This window comes from Mercenaria mercenaria, chromosome 16 (assembly GCF_021730395.1).
Source record: "Mercenaria mercenaria strain notata chromosome 16, MADL_Memer_1, whole genome shotgun sequence".
NCBI lineage: Eukaryota > Metazoa > Mollusca > Bivalvia > Venerida > Veneridae > Mercenaria > Mercenaria mercenaria.
The window spans coordinates 55,644,397-55,663,774 of NC_069376.1; the positions used below are offsets into that span (position 1 = coordinate 55,644,397).

General features: G+C 35.1%; 1 protein-coding gene across 5 annotated transcripts in view; it reads right to left on the minus strand.

The window, feature by feature from the left end:
• Positions 1-11,992, minus strand: part of LOC123540476 (myb-like protein X) — a 32,872-nt gene extending 20,880 nt beyond the window's left edge. For 2 of the 5 annotated variants that reach the window (XM_053527142.1, XM_045325555.2), the window contains exons 1-2: positions 11,676-11,992; positions 1,716-1,851 (exon numbers count right to left, since the gene is read on the minus strand). In XM_053527142.1, coding sequence (XP_053383117.1) covers positions 1,716-1,851; positions 11,676-11,690 — 151 coding nt within the window. In that variant the 5' untranslated portion in view covers positions 11,691-11,992. The remainder of the gene's footprint in view (positions 1-1,715; positions 1,852-11,675) is intronic. The other 3 variants (XM_045325557.2, XM_045325558.2, XM_045325556.2) reach the window with 2 other exon arrangements.
• Between the last annotated feature and the right edge of the window lie 7,386 nt (positions 11,993-19,378).

Sequence of the window (19,378 nt, forward strand, 5' to 3'; positions counted from 1 at the left end):
ATCAATTATACAAATGCGTCGAAGTCACCTTCAAAAAATAAATTCGTAAACACAGAGACGAGTTTGAGGAATACCACAAGTTTGTGAGAATCCTGTGCGATTTGCATATTTGCATTAGTATAGGGGATAAAAAAAGACAGACATGTGGAAAAACGTGACCTTTTTCACCTTTTCGAACCAAATTCGGTAACTGAGGTAGGGTTTGAACTCGTGCATGTTTTCGGTTCGGCCATAATACATTCTTTTTGTTTCGATTCAGTTTTGGTTCCCGTTCGGTGCATATGTGAAATGGCCTTAGCTAAAATTAAGAAATATTCTATTTTGAAATTAATCAGGTCTCTTTTATGATACATATTTTTATTCCAAATTTCATTACCGCTATTAAAAGTAATCTAACATTTCGTTATAAATTTTGAAGTCTCAGTTATGATGGCAGACCAAATGGCATTAAAATGAATTTTGTTAGAAAAAGGACAAAGAACTGCCATGAGCTATTAATCTTTTAAAATAAATTTGAAAGGAAAGGCCGCGCCCATTATAACCAAATTTCCTTAACTTTGTTTTCTCCCATGAAATGGCGGTGTAATGTTGTTTATTTCCCGGAAAATGTGTTCCCTTAAGCATGAAGTAATATATATCTGAACATAAAAGTCTGTTCATGCAAATGTCTGACTAAATTAGCAAATGAATAGACTGTAAGTCAATAAAATGCATTTTAATGTATTTTTAGTCCATACTACACTGGAACTTTGAAAACTGAAGAAAAGTCTACCGGTATTACAAATGGAAGAAAATATCAAAAATGATAGAATAGAGGCACTTTTCATTATCAAAAACCTGATAAAAGATCTCCTTTTAGAAGTAGAAATCTCACACAGTCTGTAGTCTATATGCCAAGATAATAGGATAATAGTATATCGCAAAGTCTTGGTTAACTTTACAGACAAAATGTCAAGTTTATCAATCATGACTTATAAAAAGTAAAAGTTGTTTCACCAGTGTTTGACTAGTAGTGTATAATAATAGCTTTCGCGTCAGCTATATATAGGTACGATTAAACAGTTAATGTTGGATAAGTGCACTAGTCACTTACACCTCTATTTCTTTCATCAATTACCAAGCAAAGAGAGAGAAAATAACTAAAAACGTTCCGGAATCAAAGAGATAGTAAATGAAACAAAGCCATATTAACACACTCAATTTGCAACGATCTATGTAAAAGCTTAAAGTAAAAAAACAAACAAATAATCAGTGGCATTTAATTTAAATAACAAAACAAAAGAATATATACAAAAGGCAGCACGGTGTATATTTTCCATGCAACGTTTCAATGCTTTAAAAGTCGGATAGTCTTGGAACCTAAACACACGAACGGAAGTTCAAATTAACGATTTGAATGAATAGTATCTTTAATGTGTATATTTTTGTAACCATGGTAATCTTAACCCTAACATTTAGTCAGTATATTATACATATTATACACTAAATGCGTGCGGACATGCAAAAAATTGTGTATTTTTGCCCTGCGCTCCGCTGATAATGATTTTGTGACATGCGCAGAACGACTGCATCAAAACTATAATGAGAGGCATCGGTATCTATATATATGCGACATAAACACAGGTTTTAGTGTCCACAACCTGCAAATTAAGAATGTTATTGTGATTAATTAAACATATATAAACACAACTTGTGTTTTGAATGTGTGCAAATACCTTCTTCTTCCAGGTCGTCATGCTCCTGGTCTTGACCCTTGTTTTCTTTAGATGTAGGGGCACGATCGTCCTTCACGTCCTTCTCGTCCTTCTCGTCAAAGGTGACTTTCTTCTGTTGATCTGTATCTTCACTTCCCTACAAAATAACAGAACATGTTCTAAAAACACATGCTTGCACGGCCGGAGAAAGACACATGGCTCAAAAGTTTTAAACAGTAATGTCAAAACTTGCAGCCAAGAAACGAGATGACTCATAATGTAACTTGGCCAATTTCAAGGTTCGATCTATTCAGACGTTTTCAGATAGTTTTTAGGCTCATTTCTGAAAATGGCGCCATTTTTCGGTTTCTCTAACAGATACGCATTTCCCGATTACCCTAAGTTGTCGCATGCACGCAGTTCATTGACTTTTAACAAGATATCAGGGGAGGTAATTACATATTCTTCCAATCTCCCATTCAGTTATGTCGAACGAATTTTTTTTTGTATGATTCTTAATTCTTTATACTCATGATTAATTATGAAAGTGTGGAAAGGGATTCACATCCTGTTATGTCAAAACATATTGGAAACCACTATAACTGAATATAATGGAGTCTTTGTTTTCTCCTTCCAATCGATTAGAACTGTAAAATATATCGTAACATGATTTAAAACAATCATTCTTCATGATTTATTCATTCAAGAACGTGTGTGCAATTATACTGTATACTAAAGACACTAGACAATTACACTCAACAACTGATTATCTATTTTGTATATCGATACAAATTAGAGAACGTACGTTGACATGGAACTATCATTGTTTATAATTTTATCAGGATTTAATACGACTTATTTTGGTAACATGAAGTATTTTCCAAGTTTGCTAAAAAATTGTGTTCTGTTCTGCAAAAATCACATAACGTACACACTTACTGGCTTTTAAGTTTTTACAACTCGTTTTAATAAGGTACAGATTTCAAATATTAAACGTTTTGTAAAAGTCACGTTTGGTATGAACTTGGTGCCATTTGTGTTTAAACAAGGCTTTCCGAAAAAGTGCAAATACAGTACTAAAGTGTTAAGAACTTTGAAGTAAAAGCCTGTGTCAAAATTTAACATATTGGTCGTGTTTCGATTAAGAAATAGCGCGATTCATGGATTTGCCGATCCTATTCTGTCGTTCATTTCGCATGAACACCGAAACAAATAATTCATTTCTTATATTGACATAATTTCCTTTCCATTGTAAGCACAGTTATAATAATAATTGTACAAACATTTATGGCTATTAACATTTAAAATCCTTCGTTTGCATTTTTGAAATAGACGGGGAAAAAAGCAGCTTAAAAACGTGACCTGATTTAACCTTCGAACCATCGTAACGAGGTGGTTTCACTATGCAGGTTTTCGGTTCGTAATGACTTTTCGTTTTGTCGATTCATTTGGTCCGATCGTTATAATGGAAATGCATTAGCAATGTAAAATATTGTCAGTTGTGAAATTACAGTTCTTTTATGATACATGAGATTTATACAAAAATATCAACTTGACCAGCTTTGAAAGTATTAACAATTTTTTAAATTGAGTTGCAGTTAATGGAGACAGGGACCAGGCTGATTATCAAAGTTTTAAAAGACAAGAATGGGTTATTTTATCAAAGTTTAAAGAAGGCAGGCCTTTGCCATATTCTTAATGTCTAAATGGGGTAACTTGGGTCCTTTTCATCAAAGTTCTGTAGTAATATTGCTGGCACGTCTGTTCATGCAAGTTGATAATTAGCAATGAATACATGGTCAATATATTTTGAAGGTTTTTTAGTGCAGCATACTATATTCCTTCAAACCATTTACAATGGAGATTCCAATTATAGCATGGGACTTTCATCTATAAAAGCTGTCTCCTTTTAAAAGTAAGATCTTCAAGAGTATATCATGTTGCCGATATGCATTATTGGTAAACGAAGTCTTAGTTTAAATTTCGACGGTGTTTACATTCAGGGTGGACTTGATATAACGTAAGAAATTGTTAGTTGTCAATGGGAGATAATGAACTCTACGCTTTACGCCAGCGTGAGTGTAGGTACGAAAAGATTAATGGGTAATATTCACTTCGCCCTATTCTTTCTCATTGAAACACGGAGAAAAAACTAAAAAGTTCGAATAACTACAGATATAACTGATATACATAGCTGTATTTAACATATTTCAAAGTGGATCTTAACATATTAGGTAAAAAAACAAACAATTATACTGATTTAAAGTTAATGCTTAAAAAACTGAAGTAATACAAATGCAAGGGTTCTAGAATTTCATGATTGTCGGATATTTTTAAACAACGGATTCAATAACGTTGAATAATAGTATCTTAATGTATTTAATGTATTATTTCAACTATGTAATCTTAACACATTTAAGTCAATATTATATTTTACAGATACCGTGGAATGAAAAATTGTGTATTTATGTGCCATCGACAAAATTTTGTGACATTGAGAACGTTGATAAAATTTGATACGTTCTTTATATCGCATCACTTTTAGGTCCACATCTGCAATTAAATTTTTGGGTGTAATTAAGATGTGTATACCAACTGGATCGTTGACTGTTGGGGCAATTTCTTCATCCAGTCTCATGTTCCTGTCTTGATTGTTCATAGTGTAGGGTCAGATTGCCTTCTCGCCAGTCGCGACGTCAGTTCGGTCCGATTTCATTTCCTACATAACAGATGTTTTGCCACGCTAGAGGCATTCAAATAACTTGGCTAAATTTTTAAACATAGTCAAAACTTGCGCGAGAAACCAGAGCCTAGATTCTTCAATTCAACGTTCATCTTCAGAGTTTCAATATTTTAGCTCATTATGAAAGGCAATTCTTCTAAACAATACATTCCATTAACGCAGTTAGTGACATGCAGCGGTTATTACTTTTAAATACTAGCTATTACATTTCCCAATCGATCATTTTATGATACGTTGTGTGGGGAAGTAAATTTTGAGTTTATGTTAGATAGTTATACTAGATTAATAAAAGTGTGCAAGGATGTCACACTGTTATGTCCAAACAGCAATTTGTACCACTAACTGAATTCAAATGGATTTTTTTTTTCAATGATTGAATGTAAATAACGTAACATGATTTTACATTTCTTCATGATAGTTCATCAAAAAACTCTTCCAGTATACGTATACTTAAAACACTAAAATTACATAACAATTCTATTTTGTACACGAAAAAGAGGTCTTGCGATATGTTTCATTATCAGATTTAAAGATATGTTGGAAATAAGTATTTTAAGTTGCAAAAAAGTGTTCTTCTGCAAAAAAAAAATAAAATAAAAACTAAAAAAAAAAAAAACGTTAAAAATGATAATTGGGTGAAGTTCAAATAACTTCAAAAATCTTTACAGTGTAGAGAACTGTGAAATAACCTTCAAAATTTGATTGTGCTGTTTATTAAGAAATAGGGTTCATGTTTCCCTACGTAGTATTTGAGAACAGAAAACAAATAAGTCATTTTATATTTACAATTATATTTCTTATTGTAACGCAACAGTTATTTAGCTTGTACAATTTTATGCTTAACATAAAATCCTTCCCGGCATTGAAAAGACGAAAACTGCGTTACGGAAATTTTTCTGCTAGTGATCGTAACTGGCCTCTAAGAGCGATGTCGTTAACTTTGGACATTTGTGGACTGTTCTTACCAAAAATGACGTCTATCATGAGTGGATGTAACATTTGTCAATAGTTATATTTCAAAATCCGTTATGCATGAAAAAAAAATTCACTCCTATGACAGGTTTGTTTTAACTTATCTTTAACGAACGTGTGCTGAAGTTTAAAAAAGACCAGGGGTATTTCGCAAACTCTAAGTAGTGGGTTACATTTGTTCAAGTTTAAAAACCTCTCATATGCATATAGTAAAATGAACTGTCCGTTCACAAAGTTTGTAGTATTCTGTGCCTTTTACATCTAGTGGTTATTAGGGACAGGGATATTCTGGTTAAGTTGCGACATGACCAACTCCTTTAATGTGCATGACAATTGTGCCCAATTTCATCTAAATTCCCGTCAAAAGCAAACTTTGTCCACTAGAGTATTCATTGATTTGCGTTGACCTGTATTGGGTGACTTGACTTGGGTCCGTAGGTGGTTCTGGCGACGTTCATGTGGTGACATATCTGGCATATAAAAATTAGCTTTATAGTAGAAGAATGTCGGACAGGTCTTTGGACCCGCCCAGCCGTAGCCCAGCGCCAGGGGTTCATATTAATTCGCCCTTTTTCAAACGGGCGTATAAAAAAATGTTTCTTAATAACTTCATTGTATATAACTATAAACGTAGTACTGTATACATTTATTCAAGTCAATTACATGGTGAACGAATTCATACTGATTAAAAGTTAAGTGTCTTAAAACTGAGTAAATTAAAGGTTTAAATATTAGACATTTTGCGTGAATTTATGTAAACGAGTCACTTAAAGTGTTGATAAAATGCTATTATTTCATGTTGATTTAATAAAACATGATCAAGTTAAACTTTTTGTTTAATCTGATACTGTTACTAATATTGATGTGTATGAAGAAATTAGGCTACTTTTGTTTTTTATAGCTTTATAGTAGCATTTAGGTATGTCATAAACGTTTCAGAAAAATTGTGTTAATTACTGACGGATCGTTTGTGTTGGCATTTCAATACATTATAACATTTAATTTCTTATTGTCCTTGTTCTCAGTTTTGATGCATTCGGCGGAGACTAGTTCATATTGTCAAAATGTTTTTTACGCATTCAATTTTAAATATTGCTAAATTTAACAATAGCAAGACATTTCTGTGCAGACCCAATCCTCAATTTTCATTCTTGTTATTCTTTCAGTCAACTATACATTACATGAAGTAAACTGCATAATAAACATACTATTACTGAACGAGTTTGTATGACATACATTAACTATTGCATTAAGTTCAATGATTTTCAGTTTTGTTGGGTATGTGCATAAAAAACAAAACAATTATGGAGAATCTGGAAGATTTTTCCATATCATTTAATTTGTTTAACGTAGATCCCTGTGCTACCCCATTTTACATTTAAATTCAATACGAGATGTAGAGTGAACCACACATTATGTAAAGCAGCTAGATGGTTTCTATCACATAAAATTCACGCCGTAATTGAAGGTCGAACTAATGATCATGAGGGGCAAAGGTGATTTATGCCGACTAGTACATATTTGGTAACGTAGCCACAATCATTTGTAAGAATAATCCTTCTATAGACTTACGCATTAAGATGTGAAAAACGAACCTATAACACTTGCAACGCTTCTGACGGTACTTTTCACTAGAATAAATGTGAGACTAGCTTACCATTTGTGCAATTACCTGTCAGCATGACTTATGTATTTACTCGTTTGATTTAATGTATAAATACCATAGTCATCAGTATCCACTAGCAATTGTAAAGAATTGGTTGTTCATTTGAATTAACTGTATTTTCTTACTCTGACAATCGAAAATCTGTTGTTTGGTTACTAAAAATAGCACAGATAGGACACCATCCATATTACAGAAACGATGAATGGGTCTTTCCCAGTATTGCCACTTAGAAGATCAGCCTTTAGTCAGATTCGAGGACCTGGCAATATAGAACTATTAGGTTTTGTGTACGTGTAAAATGTTACTTTCCGATTAAGAGAACCTATTGATACCATTATTCATTTATTGGCAACATTTTTAAACGTTGATATAACTATAGCTTCAAACATTCCACAATTATATTCCTCTCTCTTTAATAGTAGGATAATGCTTTGAAGGCAGTAATTAATGTAATTCTCCTTTTCTTTCTGTTTTTTAAATTGTTCAGCAATGTTGTATGAAACACAATGTATATATAAACCATAAAATTCAAGCTTCGAAGTGCAATTATCAACTACATCCGTGCAGTCAGATCATAACCTGCACTGTTCGCCACTCAGTCAGTATCTTTTTGGTATGTACCCCTTTTAACAGTTAATGGTACTGTCCAAATCGAAAGACGGACAAGTTCATTATAGAAATTTAGCAGGGTAATGGTTAAAGATAAAATATAAATCCCTTCAGCGAAACATACCAGTTTCTTATCCGTATTATATTTTCATCATACGACCGTGCGTTATGCAAAACAAACAAAACAATGAATCTGCTAAGGAACCAACCAATAGGGTACTTTAACAGTATTGTGACTGCAAAGAAAATTTGATTCTATCCATTTTAATTTCCCTTATTTTTGTAAAGACATTATGACGGCATGACAGATATGAATTGTAGTTTTATGTTGTAAAGTAATTTAACGTGGCAATTTAAGTGCAATCTTTTAAATACTTATATACCATTTGAAAAGAATTCTCCGCAGAATTTGTAAAGACGGATTTTAACGTTATTGAAAAGTTTGTATATCCGCCTATTAAAGCATTGGTGTATTTTCATATGCTGACAGCTTTTACAAATGTTGTCTATTTATGTGTAAGCATCCGTTTCAGACAGACATGATAACACGTTGTAGAATAGAAAAGGAAATGAAAGGACACGAGCCATTTGAAAAGAGTGAGGAGGTCCCCATGTTAAAAAAAAAAAGATTTCATTCTTTAAGACACCGCTCAATCTATTAATTTGCGTAAATATATTTTTGCTGATGTTTGCATGTTTGCATGTGTGAATTTATTGATAAAATGAGATATAGTTGTTTAAATAAATGTGTTATTTTTAAGTTTAAGAGTATTTAAAGCCACGAAAGAACCTGGCCGTTTTGTTTCTACCCAAACACTTGAAATTCTGTGTAGGATTCCGTTGATACTACTCAGACAAACTTAATTTCACAAAGGTTTTCCGGCCATTCTAATTTTTTTATGAAGAGAATTGTTTTTTCACTTGTCATAAATAATTCACGTGAAATTAATTGTCTACAGTGTTACCTATAAACAATTTGCTAAAACCAATGTCTTTCCAATAAGGTTCCCACAGATCGGCCCACTTCTCAAACTTGGCGCAGCTCAAATAATCCACTGGACAGTTATTAAGGGGGCCAAATGCAATTTCCTTTTAACCTATTTGCTATTGCTCTAAGAGGATATTACAAAACTGAAATCTTTTTCAGTCTATTCTTGTAAGAAATGTTTCGATCAATAATATTGTAATTATTCATTTAACTTATTATGGGATATTGAAAGGCAGAATAATGAATGTATCGATCCAACAGAACTGAAGACAGAAGTTGAGCTCGCAGGGTGGTAGAAGTGGTGCATGCCACTCCTTTTAAAGGTCTACCACTCTTATGTGTAAGAAAAACCGAGAGGGGGTCCTAAGAAATGTTCGTAAATGGGCTCAACGGAGACAACAGTTAATATTATATTGGGATAAAATAATGAATAAACGGGTTGTAAACAGGGGTAATTGTGAACCAATTAAGGACAGTGCGCGTTATGCTCTTGTGGTTTATGATAAAAAGAAACATTTAAATTAAACAAGAAAAAATGCTGTTTTAAGACAAGTACAGATTCCTAGGTCTTACACAGTCTGTTAAGATTAAACATTTCCCATTCTTTTTAAAAAAAAAAATATGTCAACAAGCCCATTACAAAATCATCTTTTCCTCTTTCTGTGGCCTCCTTTTACTGTGGCTTAGTCGTTAGAGTCAGAGGTAACAGATATTGTAATTTTTTTCAGAAAGTACTATCAAAGATGATTGATTTTAAGACACTGACGACTGATGCCAGTCTAATTTCTAGGGTATGTCTATTAGAATGAACTTTGAAAATGACCGTTTGAATGGTTGCCAGAATTTGAACCGAACAAATGGTCAGTGGTATTGATTGACAATGTACAAAATACATATAAAACTAGAATTAATTATTTAAACCAAAATGAATCACTTATGCACAGACACACAGTGGGTTGAGGACAACATACTTAAAAGCTTCATTGATAACAATTTGATTAATATCTCAGAGGCCGCCCTAGCATAGTCGTTTGCCTTTCTTTTATCTAAATACGGCTACATTATTCTTTTCTCAATATATGTCTTTACATTATGCATGTTGGAGTTATGAATACATGCACAAACTGAAAAGGCGCGCGTCATTACCATAATTAAAATCAGAACTGGAAACAAGTTCTTTATCTTGTGAGAACAGATCGAAGTTGAAAGGGGAAATGCTCTTGACAAATCTATTATACTGCGTCAAAATATAATTTTGAAGTATGAATCATGAATGCTGAGAGCTTTTACAACACAACACGTGCATTTTTCTCGAGCAGTTATGCTTTTAAAAGCGCAGAGTGGGCTTTTAAAAGCAGATCGATTTTTTTACAAGCGTTTATATACATGCAACAAGCGTCTATATACATGCAACAGATGCCAAACAACGCTAGAGCACTTAAGATAAAATATATACGTGTGACATTTTAGATAAATGTCTTGGGGAATTTCGTTTCGTTTTCAATTTTCTCTTTGTTTAGCTAGCAATTATTGAACTTTATTGAATAATGAGACGAAATTAGACTATTACAATTCTTCAATAACAGTTGAGAATGTCGAAATATTCAAGGTTAAGTCAGTTTTGAAATTCGTTAAATTAGTTCATTGAAAGGTTAATTGGTATTTGGACAAATAATTTGTCTAAGTATAATTTGTCTTATCAAAATGAAAAAAAAAACCATCGTACAGACAACTTTAATTGTTAAAGGTATAGTCCGTTATCGTGGTCTACATACGCTGACGCATATATCAAAACATTATTAATCAACACCACAGTCTCACTGGTAACATCGCGTAGAAACGCAAAATGCGAAAATGAAATAACAGTTAACAAGCACGAGCGCGTCTGTATCAAACTCTAGCGGAGTGAGGCGGCGGGTTGGAATGGCATATACTTTTTAAAAGCATATTACATATACTCGAATTTCAGAAGCTTTTCCTAGTCCATGTAATGCACAGAAGTGAGGGAGTCCATTTTTAAGATGTTCACTTACTAGTTGCTTATAAGCATTTTTTTGCGATTGCTTATGGCATTTCGAGGTGATTACCGTACGTCACTGCCTCAGCTTCGGAAGATAATTTTTCCGCCAGGCCCGTTTTGAAATATTCATGATTTGAATATAGCTGCGAAAATAAAAAAAAACACGAAATGGCACAATTCAGCCACCATACTGAAGAGTAGAGCTATATTTATTTTCGAGACTGTGTCTCTGTGTCAAAACATTCTTTCTTCTATTTGTGTCTTGTTCAGATCATTTATCAACCTCATGTTAAACGAGAATAGCTCGATAACCCTTCGCTGATTCACGTCGCACTCTTTTTCTTGTAGATATAACAGAACGTAATGTTACCCCAAATGTTGAAATTCAAATATGACATCGACAATACATAAATTAAGACTATTATCTCCATATAATCGGTTAATTTTACGCTGTCAATGTATTTACACTGATCAAGTTCTATATCTGCATTGATAAATTTGGAATGAATACAGGAACCATAAATGTGCTTATATCATGATTTTGTTAAGGGAAGGCAAAAATCATTAATCGTTCATCTACGTAATTAAAATGTAAATATTACACAAATTCATTTGCTTCTTACATTGAATTGTTACCAAAGATTAAGAAACATTTGCATTTTAAAAACTTATCTAAAATGTTCTGAAGTTTATACATATATGACATAAATAAAGTAATAATAAGAGATATTTTGGAAGAGGTATATCATAAATATAAGTAATTCAAATCCGATAATCTTAATACCAGTAATGCCCATTGTGTTTTATAATACTTCGATCCAAAGATTAAAATCGCTTGGTTTAAACCAAGTTTACTCAAATCGTCACCAACAAAATGTACTTCCTTTAAATGTTTTAGCGCAATTTTAATTGAATTGTAATTAGTAAAACCAAGAACATTTCTTGAAATATTTTTAATAAAAATTATAAAAAAGAAAGCCTACCTTCTGCTCGTCCATGTTTTATATCACTTTTGTCTTTTAAACCCCAAGTAAACACAGGAGTGTAATACAATATCAGGTATTGAAGGAATAAACTGGCCTATTAAAGCGTCGCGCGTAGTCCTAGCGACCACCCGGTGTACAGGTACAATATTCCCACAGTTGTTCTTTTACATAATCCATGCAAGTTAATCTTCATGTATTATTTTGTTACAGGAACGTACTCTGGTTCGACGAATATATCAAAGGGTCGAGGAAATCAAGCCGAAATTCGCAAACTTAAGAAGTATTCGTCTTGAAAGCAATTCGTTCGCAGTTGGGGACGAAAAAATGAATATCTTAATTCGATGAGTGTTTGATGTAAAATACACATCTGATAAAGAAGTGCCAATCGGTAAAACTATTTATTAAACATATCTACAATGTTGATATTGTTCATAACTTGAAAAAAATTCGCTGTACTCTGTAGAGATATTTTGCAAAAATTCTAAAGACAACTTTATATATATAAAACACTACTTGTCCATCAGTATGAATAGCTGCTTCGGTGCGGACTGTAAGTGGGCAGGAAACAAAAGACAGTTTTTTTGAGAGCTTGCCAACTCCCCAACGAATATTTCATGTAGGTCACTTGGCGGTCTCGGCACAGACACAATAAAGAAAAACTATGTTTTGTGCAGGTGACTTCTTGGTATAAAGGACATTCTAAGACCTGACTTAGTGACCGACTTTTTGCTCCTACATGAACTCGTTTCTAACTTGATCTAGAACAGACTGACGAAGTTTCATATAAACCAGAGAATGTGTTGTCCCTATAGTGTGAGACTCCAGTGTTTTCTAGGATCTGACCCAAAGGCCTAGTTTTTGGCCCAATATGACCCAGTTTCAAACTTGACATTGACATTACCAAGTCGTGTATCGCTACAAAATTCCATCTGAAGGTCAACATAATTCAGCCGCACCATGAGAAAACCAACATAGTGCAATTGCGATTGGATTATTATTGTTATTACCATCATCATCATCATCATCATCATATCATTATCTCCTCCACCAGTCAGTCAGAATCGGTTCGCGATGCAAGTCCTTTCCTTCCTCAGTATGTCTCCTTACTCCATCCTGGTTAAACTCGCTGAAGCCATCTGAAAGATTCAAATTAGTCTACATAAAGAACTTTTACACGATCCGAGTATTTTAGTGCAACACACATGGAAAACCTTAAGTGTTGTATTTGGCCTAAAACATGAAAACTCTACTAATGTTATTACTATTAATTTAAGAAATGAGCCACGCCATGAGAAAACCAACATAGTGGCTTTGCGACCAACATGGATGCAGACCAGCCTGTGCATCCGCACAGTCTGGTCAGGATCAGTGATGTTCGCTTTCAAAGCCTATTGCAATTAGAGAAACCGTTAGCGAACAGCATGGATCCTGCACCAGACTGCACGGATGCGCAGGCTGGTCTGGATCCATGCTGATCGCAAACGCACTATGTTGGTTTTCTCATGGTGCGGCTCAATTATGATCTATATCCAACACATAAAATGCTGCCTCTGGGGTGTCAACATGGGTTTTTAATGTGTTTAACTTACTGATCTAGTGCTTGAACCTAGATGACCATGTCTCAAAATTTACATGGATTTCAAGACAAATATTCCGACCCGGTTCTGATTGATAAGACTGAAAATGATCTCGATCTCGAGTGTTGACAAAGCGCTAGTAACGTTGTTGTTTAAACAGAGGCCTTTGGGGCGTTTACATGGTTTTTCTCTGACTTTGTGACCTAGTTTTATACGAAAGATGACCATGCGAGTAATTTGACCTAGATTTCCGACAAAAATTATAGGTGACCTCAAAAATTTTAACAAGGTTTTCTATCATTTGACCTAGTTTGACTCCAGGTGACTTTTTAAGTTGACATTGATTTCATAATGACATTCTGTCAAAGGAATGTCAAAGTTTCGGAAAGATCAAATAGAAAATGTAGGCTTTGGGGTGAAAACGGGTTTTGTCCAAGATTTAATCGAGTGACCCACTTTTAGACTCAAGATCACACAGTTACAATCTGACCTACATTTTATACAAACAAACATTCAGACCATGGTTCATGGAATTCAGGTAGAAACAATAAAGGGGTTATACTCTTTGGTTTAATCTAGTGACATAGTTTTTTTTTTATTTAGAGACGTTAATACTGATCAGGATTTTATTAAGGTGCTTGTCAAAAGTTTCATGATGATCTGGTGAAACAATGTAGTATCTAGAAAGTTTACAGGGTGTTTCTTATATCTGACCTAGTTAACGAACGTTCTGACCAGGTGTTGTGTAGAGTTTAAGACACAAACTGATTACAGCAGACAATAAATGATGAATATGGACAGAGGGCAATCACAACAGCTTACTTTGAGCACTCTGCTCAGGTGTGCTAGCAAGAGCTATCAAAGGAGAGAGAGCGCTCAACTATTTCGATGCTGGATAGTGAAACTGGGCAAATCTGAGGAAGCTGGAGCTGTCACTCGAGTGTTTAATGACTCAAACGTGGATGAAGATATTGGACAATAGCTTGAGTCTGTATCAAAACTATCGAGTGATATGAGAGATAAAGATAAACATGGAGTTGGGGTCATGACCCTGGTGGGGCTTAAGCCTTAACCACTTTCTTGGTACCTTGCAAGTACAGACATACAGGTGGGCAAACAATTGTTGTTTTATCAGCTGCTTCCAAAACTTCAACTGCCAAGATATTAATCTATGAATTACTACTCCATGAAACTCGAAAAGTATTTGTATTTTTACCAAAAGCCACATTTACGAAAATTCTAACACACTTGTAAGGCCTTCATTTCACCATAAAGTGTGAATGTGTCACATTAAAGAAGCAGTAATAACTGAAGTTCGTAAGAAACAAAATTACATAAAATATTAACTATCTTTGAAAAATATTAAATATTCATGAAGACTGTCCTTTAAAATACATGTAAATCATTTTAGTGATCAACAGATTTCTTGTAACATTCATCTGTTACTTTACAGAATATAAAACATTTGTATCAGAATTTTCAAAAGTCATTTTTTTACCTACTGGTTCATCTGCAGATTACAGTGGTTGAAATTAGAATGAGAGCTTAACTCAACAATCAACAAACAAGATGGCCATGGTGGCACTTTAATCATTCACCCACGTTTCAAAACTTAAAACAGGCTAGGAAGTGTTCAACTTTGGTAGAGAGCCATAATATGCTCCAGGTGTTGAAAGTTCCAGATGCAGTAGAAGTTGATATCATGAATTAGTGTGACAGATCATATACAATTCAACACTATATGCTTTTAAAAATACACAGAAAATTGGAACAGACTCAGGGTGTTTTGGAATGGCTTTGTTTTTGTTTCTGTTTGGTTTAACCACAGGTGTTTGAAGCACAATCAATAACAAGAGCACCGCCTTGAGGGTGCAGACGCTCATCTGATTTTTTTTGTCTCTGTATAATAGAAATATTGTCCTACCCATGATTTTCTAATTCCAAAAGGGGCCATAATTCTTGCAAAAAGCAATGCAGAGTTACAATACTTGCTGCGCAGAGTAAGCTTTTAATGGCAAATAACTGCTCCAAATTATAAAGCTATAACTTTGACCGTTAAGGAGAAAAGTTGGCCTACACGCAAAACTTAACCAAGAAATCTGATATTTTCTAAGTCCAAAAGGGGCCATAATTCTTGCAAAAAGCTGGATGGAGTTACGTTTCTTGCTGTACAGAGTCAGCTATTGATGGTGAACAAGTGTTGCAAAATTTAAAGCAATAGCTTTGATAGTTTAGGAGAAAAGCTGACCTAAACATAAAACTTAACCAGGCAACGCACACACGAATTGATGACAATAACTCATAAAAAAAATCATATGTATAATGCAGTTTAGATCTCTTGAAGAGATCATAGACAGTATATTAAGTGAGTGGGATATGATAATGCATACATTCATTGATAGTGTTTCAAGCGCCTGTGGTTAAACCTTGCACCGACACATATAGGCAATTCGATGGTGGAGGAAGACCAGGTGCCTCTCAACGCATTGTTTCACCACGTGGGCGTGGGTGGGGGGGGGGGGGGGGGGGGGGGGGGAATAGCTTCCTCTCATGAAGAATTCGTCCAAAGTGAGGCTCGAATTTACATTGTTGAGGGATTTATTTATTTTGTTTGGTTTAATGTTGCACCAACACAATTATAGATCATATGGCGACTTTCCAGCTTTGATGGTGGAGGAAGACCCCAGATGCCCTCCCGTGCATTATTTCATCACGAGCGGGCACCTGGGTAGAACCACCGACCTTCCGTAAGCCAGCTGGATGGCTTCCTCACATGAAGAATTCAACATCCCGAGTGAGGCTCGAACCCGCATTGGTGAGGGGCAAGTGATTACACTGTTGAGGGAATATGAGAGGTCTCTTCATATGTGTTATCTGCATCCATGAAAAGAAGTTGTTTAAAGGTAACTTATATCTAGCTCTAGTGGTCCCTATAAGAAGCTGGATTGATGTTTGGTGAAGATTCAAGAGAAGAAGTTGTTTAAAGGTATTTCTTTTTTTAGCTCTAGTGGTCCAAGCTCTCTTATTTGACAAACAAGAGGACCATGATGGTCCTGAATCGCTCACCTCTTCCCACATGATCCAGTTTTGAGTATGACGTCGTTTTTTCTATTATTTGACATAGTGACCTAGTTTTTGAGCTCATGTGACCCAGTTTTGAACTTGACCTAGATATTATCAAGATAAAAATTCTGACCAATTTTCATGAAGATCCATTGAAAAATATGGTCTCTAGAGAGGTCACAAGGTTTTTCTATTATTTGACCTATTGACCTAGTTTTTTAAGGCACGTGACCCAGTTTCAAACTTGACCTAGATATCATCAAGGTGAACATTCTGACCAATTTTCATGAAGATCCATTCAAGGGTATGGCCTCTAGAGAGGTCACAAGGTTTTTCTATTTCAAGACCTACTGACCTAGTTTTTGATTGCAGTTGACCCAGTTTCAAACTTGACCTAGATATCATCAAGATAAACATTCAGACCAACTTTCATACAGATCCCATGAAAAAATGGCCTCTAGAGAGGTCACAACGTTTTTTCATTATTTGACCTACTGACCTACTGACCTAGTTTTTGACGGCACGTGACCCACTTTCGAACCTGACCTAGATATCATCAAGGTGAACATTCTGACCAATTTTTATGGAGATCCATTCACAAGTATGGCCTCTAGAGAGGTCACAAGGTTTTTCTATTTTTAGACCTACTGACCTAGTTTTTGACCGCACATGACCTGTTTCGAACTTGACCTAGATATCATCAAGATGAACATTCAGACCAACTTTCATGAAGATCCATTGAAAAATATGGCCTTTACAGAGGTCACAAGGTTTTTCTATTATTTGACCTACTGACCTAGTTTTTGACGGCACGTGACCCACTTTCAAACTTGACCTAGATATCATCAAGATGAACATTCAGACCAACTTTCATACAGATCCCATGGAAAATATGGCCTTTAGAGAGGTCACAAGGTTTTTCTATTATTTGACCTACTGACCTAGTTTTTGACGGCACGTGACCCACTTTCGAACTTGACTTAGATATCATCAAGATGAACATTCTGACAAATTTTCCTGAAGATTTCATGAAATATATGGCCTCAAAAGAGGTCACAAGGTTTTTCTATTTTTAGACCTACTGCCCTTGTTTTTGACCGCACGTGACCCAGTTTCGAACTTGACCTAGATATCATCAAGATGAACATTCAGACCAACTTTCATACAGATCCCATGAAAAATATGGCCTTTAGAGAGGTCACAAGGTTTTTCTATTATTTGACCTACTGACCTAGTTTTTGATGGCACGTGACCCAGTTTCGAACCTGACCTAGATATCATCAAGGTGAACATTCAGACCAACTTTCATGAAGATCTTGTGAAATATATGGCCTCTAGAAAGGTCACAAGGTTTTTCTATTTTTAGACCTACTGACCTAGTTTTTGACCGCACGTGACCCAGTTTCGAACTTGACCTAGATATCATCAAGATGAACATTCAGATCAACTTTCATGCAGATCCCATGAAAAACATTGCCTTTAGAGAGGTCACAAAGTTTTTCTATTTTTTGACCTACTGACCTAGTTTTTGACGGCACGTGACCCAGTTTCGAACTTTACCTAGATATCATCAAGGTGAACGTTCTGACCAACTTTCATAAAGATCTTGTGAAATATATGGACTCTAGAGAGGTCACAAGGTTTTTCTATTATTTGACCTACTGACCTAGTTTTTGATGGCACGTGACCCAGTTTTGAACTTGACCTAGATATCATCAAGGTGAACGTTCTGACCAATTTTCATGAAGATCTTGTGAAATATATGGCCTCTAGAAAGGTCACGTTTTTTCTATTTTTAGACCTACTGACCTATTTTTTGACTGCACGTGACCCAGTTTCGAACTTGACCTAGATATCATCAAGATGAACATTCAGACCAACTTTCATACAGATCCCATGAAAAATATGGCCTTTAGAGAGGTCACAAGGTTTTTCTATTATCTGACCTACTGACCTAGTTTTTGAAGGCATGTGACCCAGTTTCGAACTTGACCTAGATATCATCAAGATGAACATTCAGATCAACTTTCATGCAGATCCCATGAAAAATATTGCCTTTAGAGAGGTCACAAAGTTTTTCTATTTTTTGACCTACTGACCTAGTTTTTGACGGCACGTGACCCAGTTTCGAACTTTACCTAGATATCATCAAGGTGAACGTTCTGACCAACTTTCATAAAGATCTTGTGAAATATATGGACTCTAGAGAGGTCACAAGGTTTTTCTATTATTTGACCTACTGACCTAGTTTTTGATGGCACGTGACCCAGTTTTGAACTTGACCTAGATATCATCAAGGTGAACGTTCTGACCAATTTTCATGAAGATCTTGTGAAATATATGGCCTCTAGAAAGGTCACGTTTTTCTATTTTTAGACCTACTGACCTATTTTTTGACTGCACGTGACCCAGTTTCGAACTTGACCTAGATATCATCAAGATGAACATTCAGACCAACTTTCATACAGATCCCATGAAAAATATGGCCTTTAGAGAGGTCACAAGGTTTTTCTATTATCTGACCTACTGACCTAGTTTTTGAAGGCACGTGACCCAGTTTCGAACTTGACCTAGATATCATCAAGGTGAACGTTCTGACCAACTTTCATTAAGATCTTGTGAAATATATGGCCTCTAGAGAGGTCACAATGTTTTTCTATTTTTAGACCTACTGACCTAGTTTTGGACCGCCGGTGACCCAGTTTCGAACTTGACCTAGATATAATCAAGATGAACATTCTGACCAATTTTCATGAAGATCCATTGAAAATTATGGCCTCTAGAGAGGTCACAAGGTTTTTCTATTTTTAGACCTACTGACCTAGTTTTTGAAGGTACGTGGCCCAGTTTCGAACTTGACCTAGATATCATCAAGGTGAACATTCTGACCAACTTTCATAAAGATCCCATGAAAAATGTGACCTCTAGAGTGGTCACAAGCAAAGGTTTACGGATGCACGGACGGACGACGGACACCACGCGATCACAAAAGCTCACCTTGTCACTTTGTGACAGGTGAGCTAAAAAAAACTTTGGAGAGGACCTAATAATGATGCAACA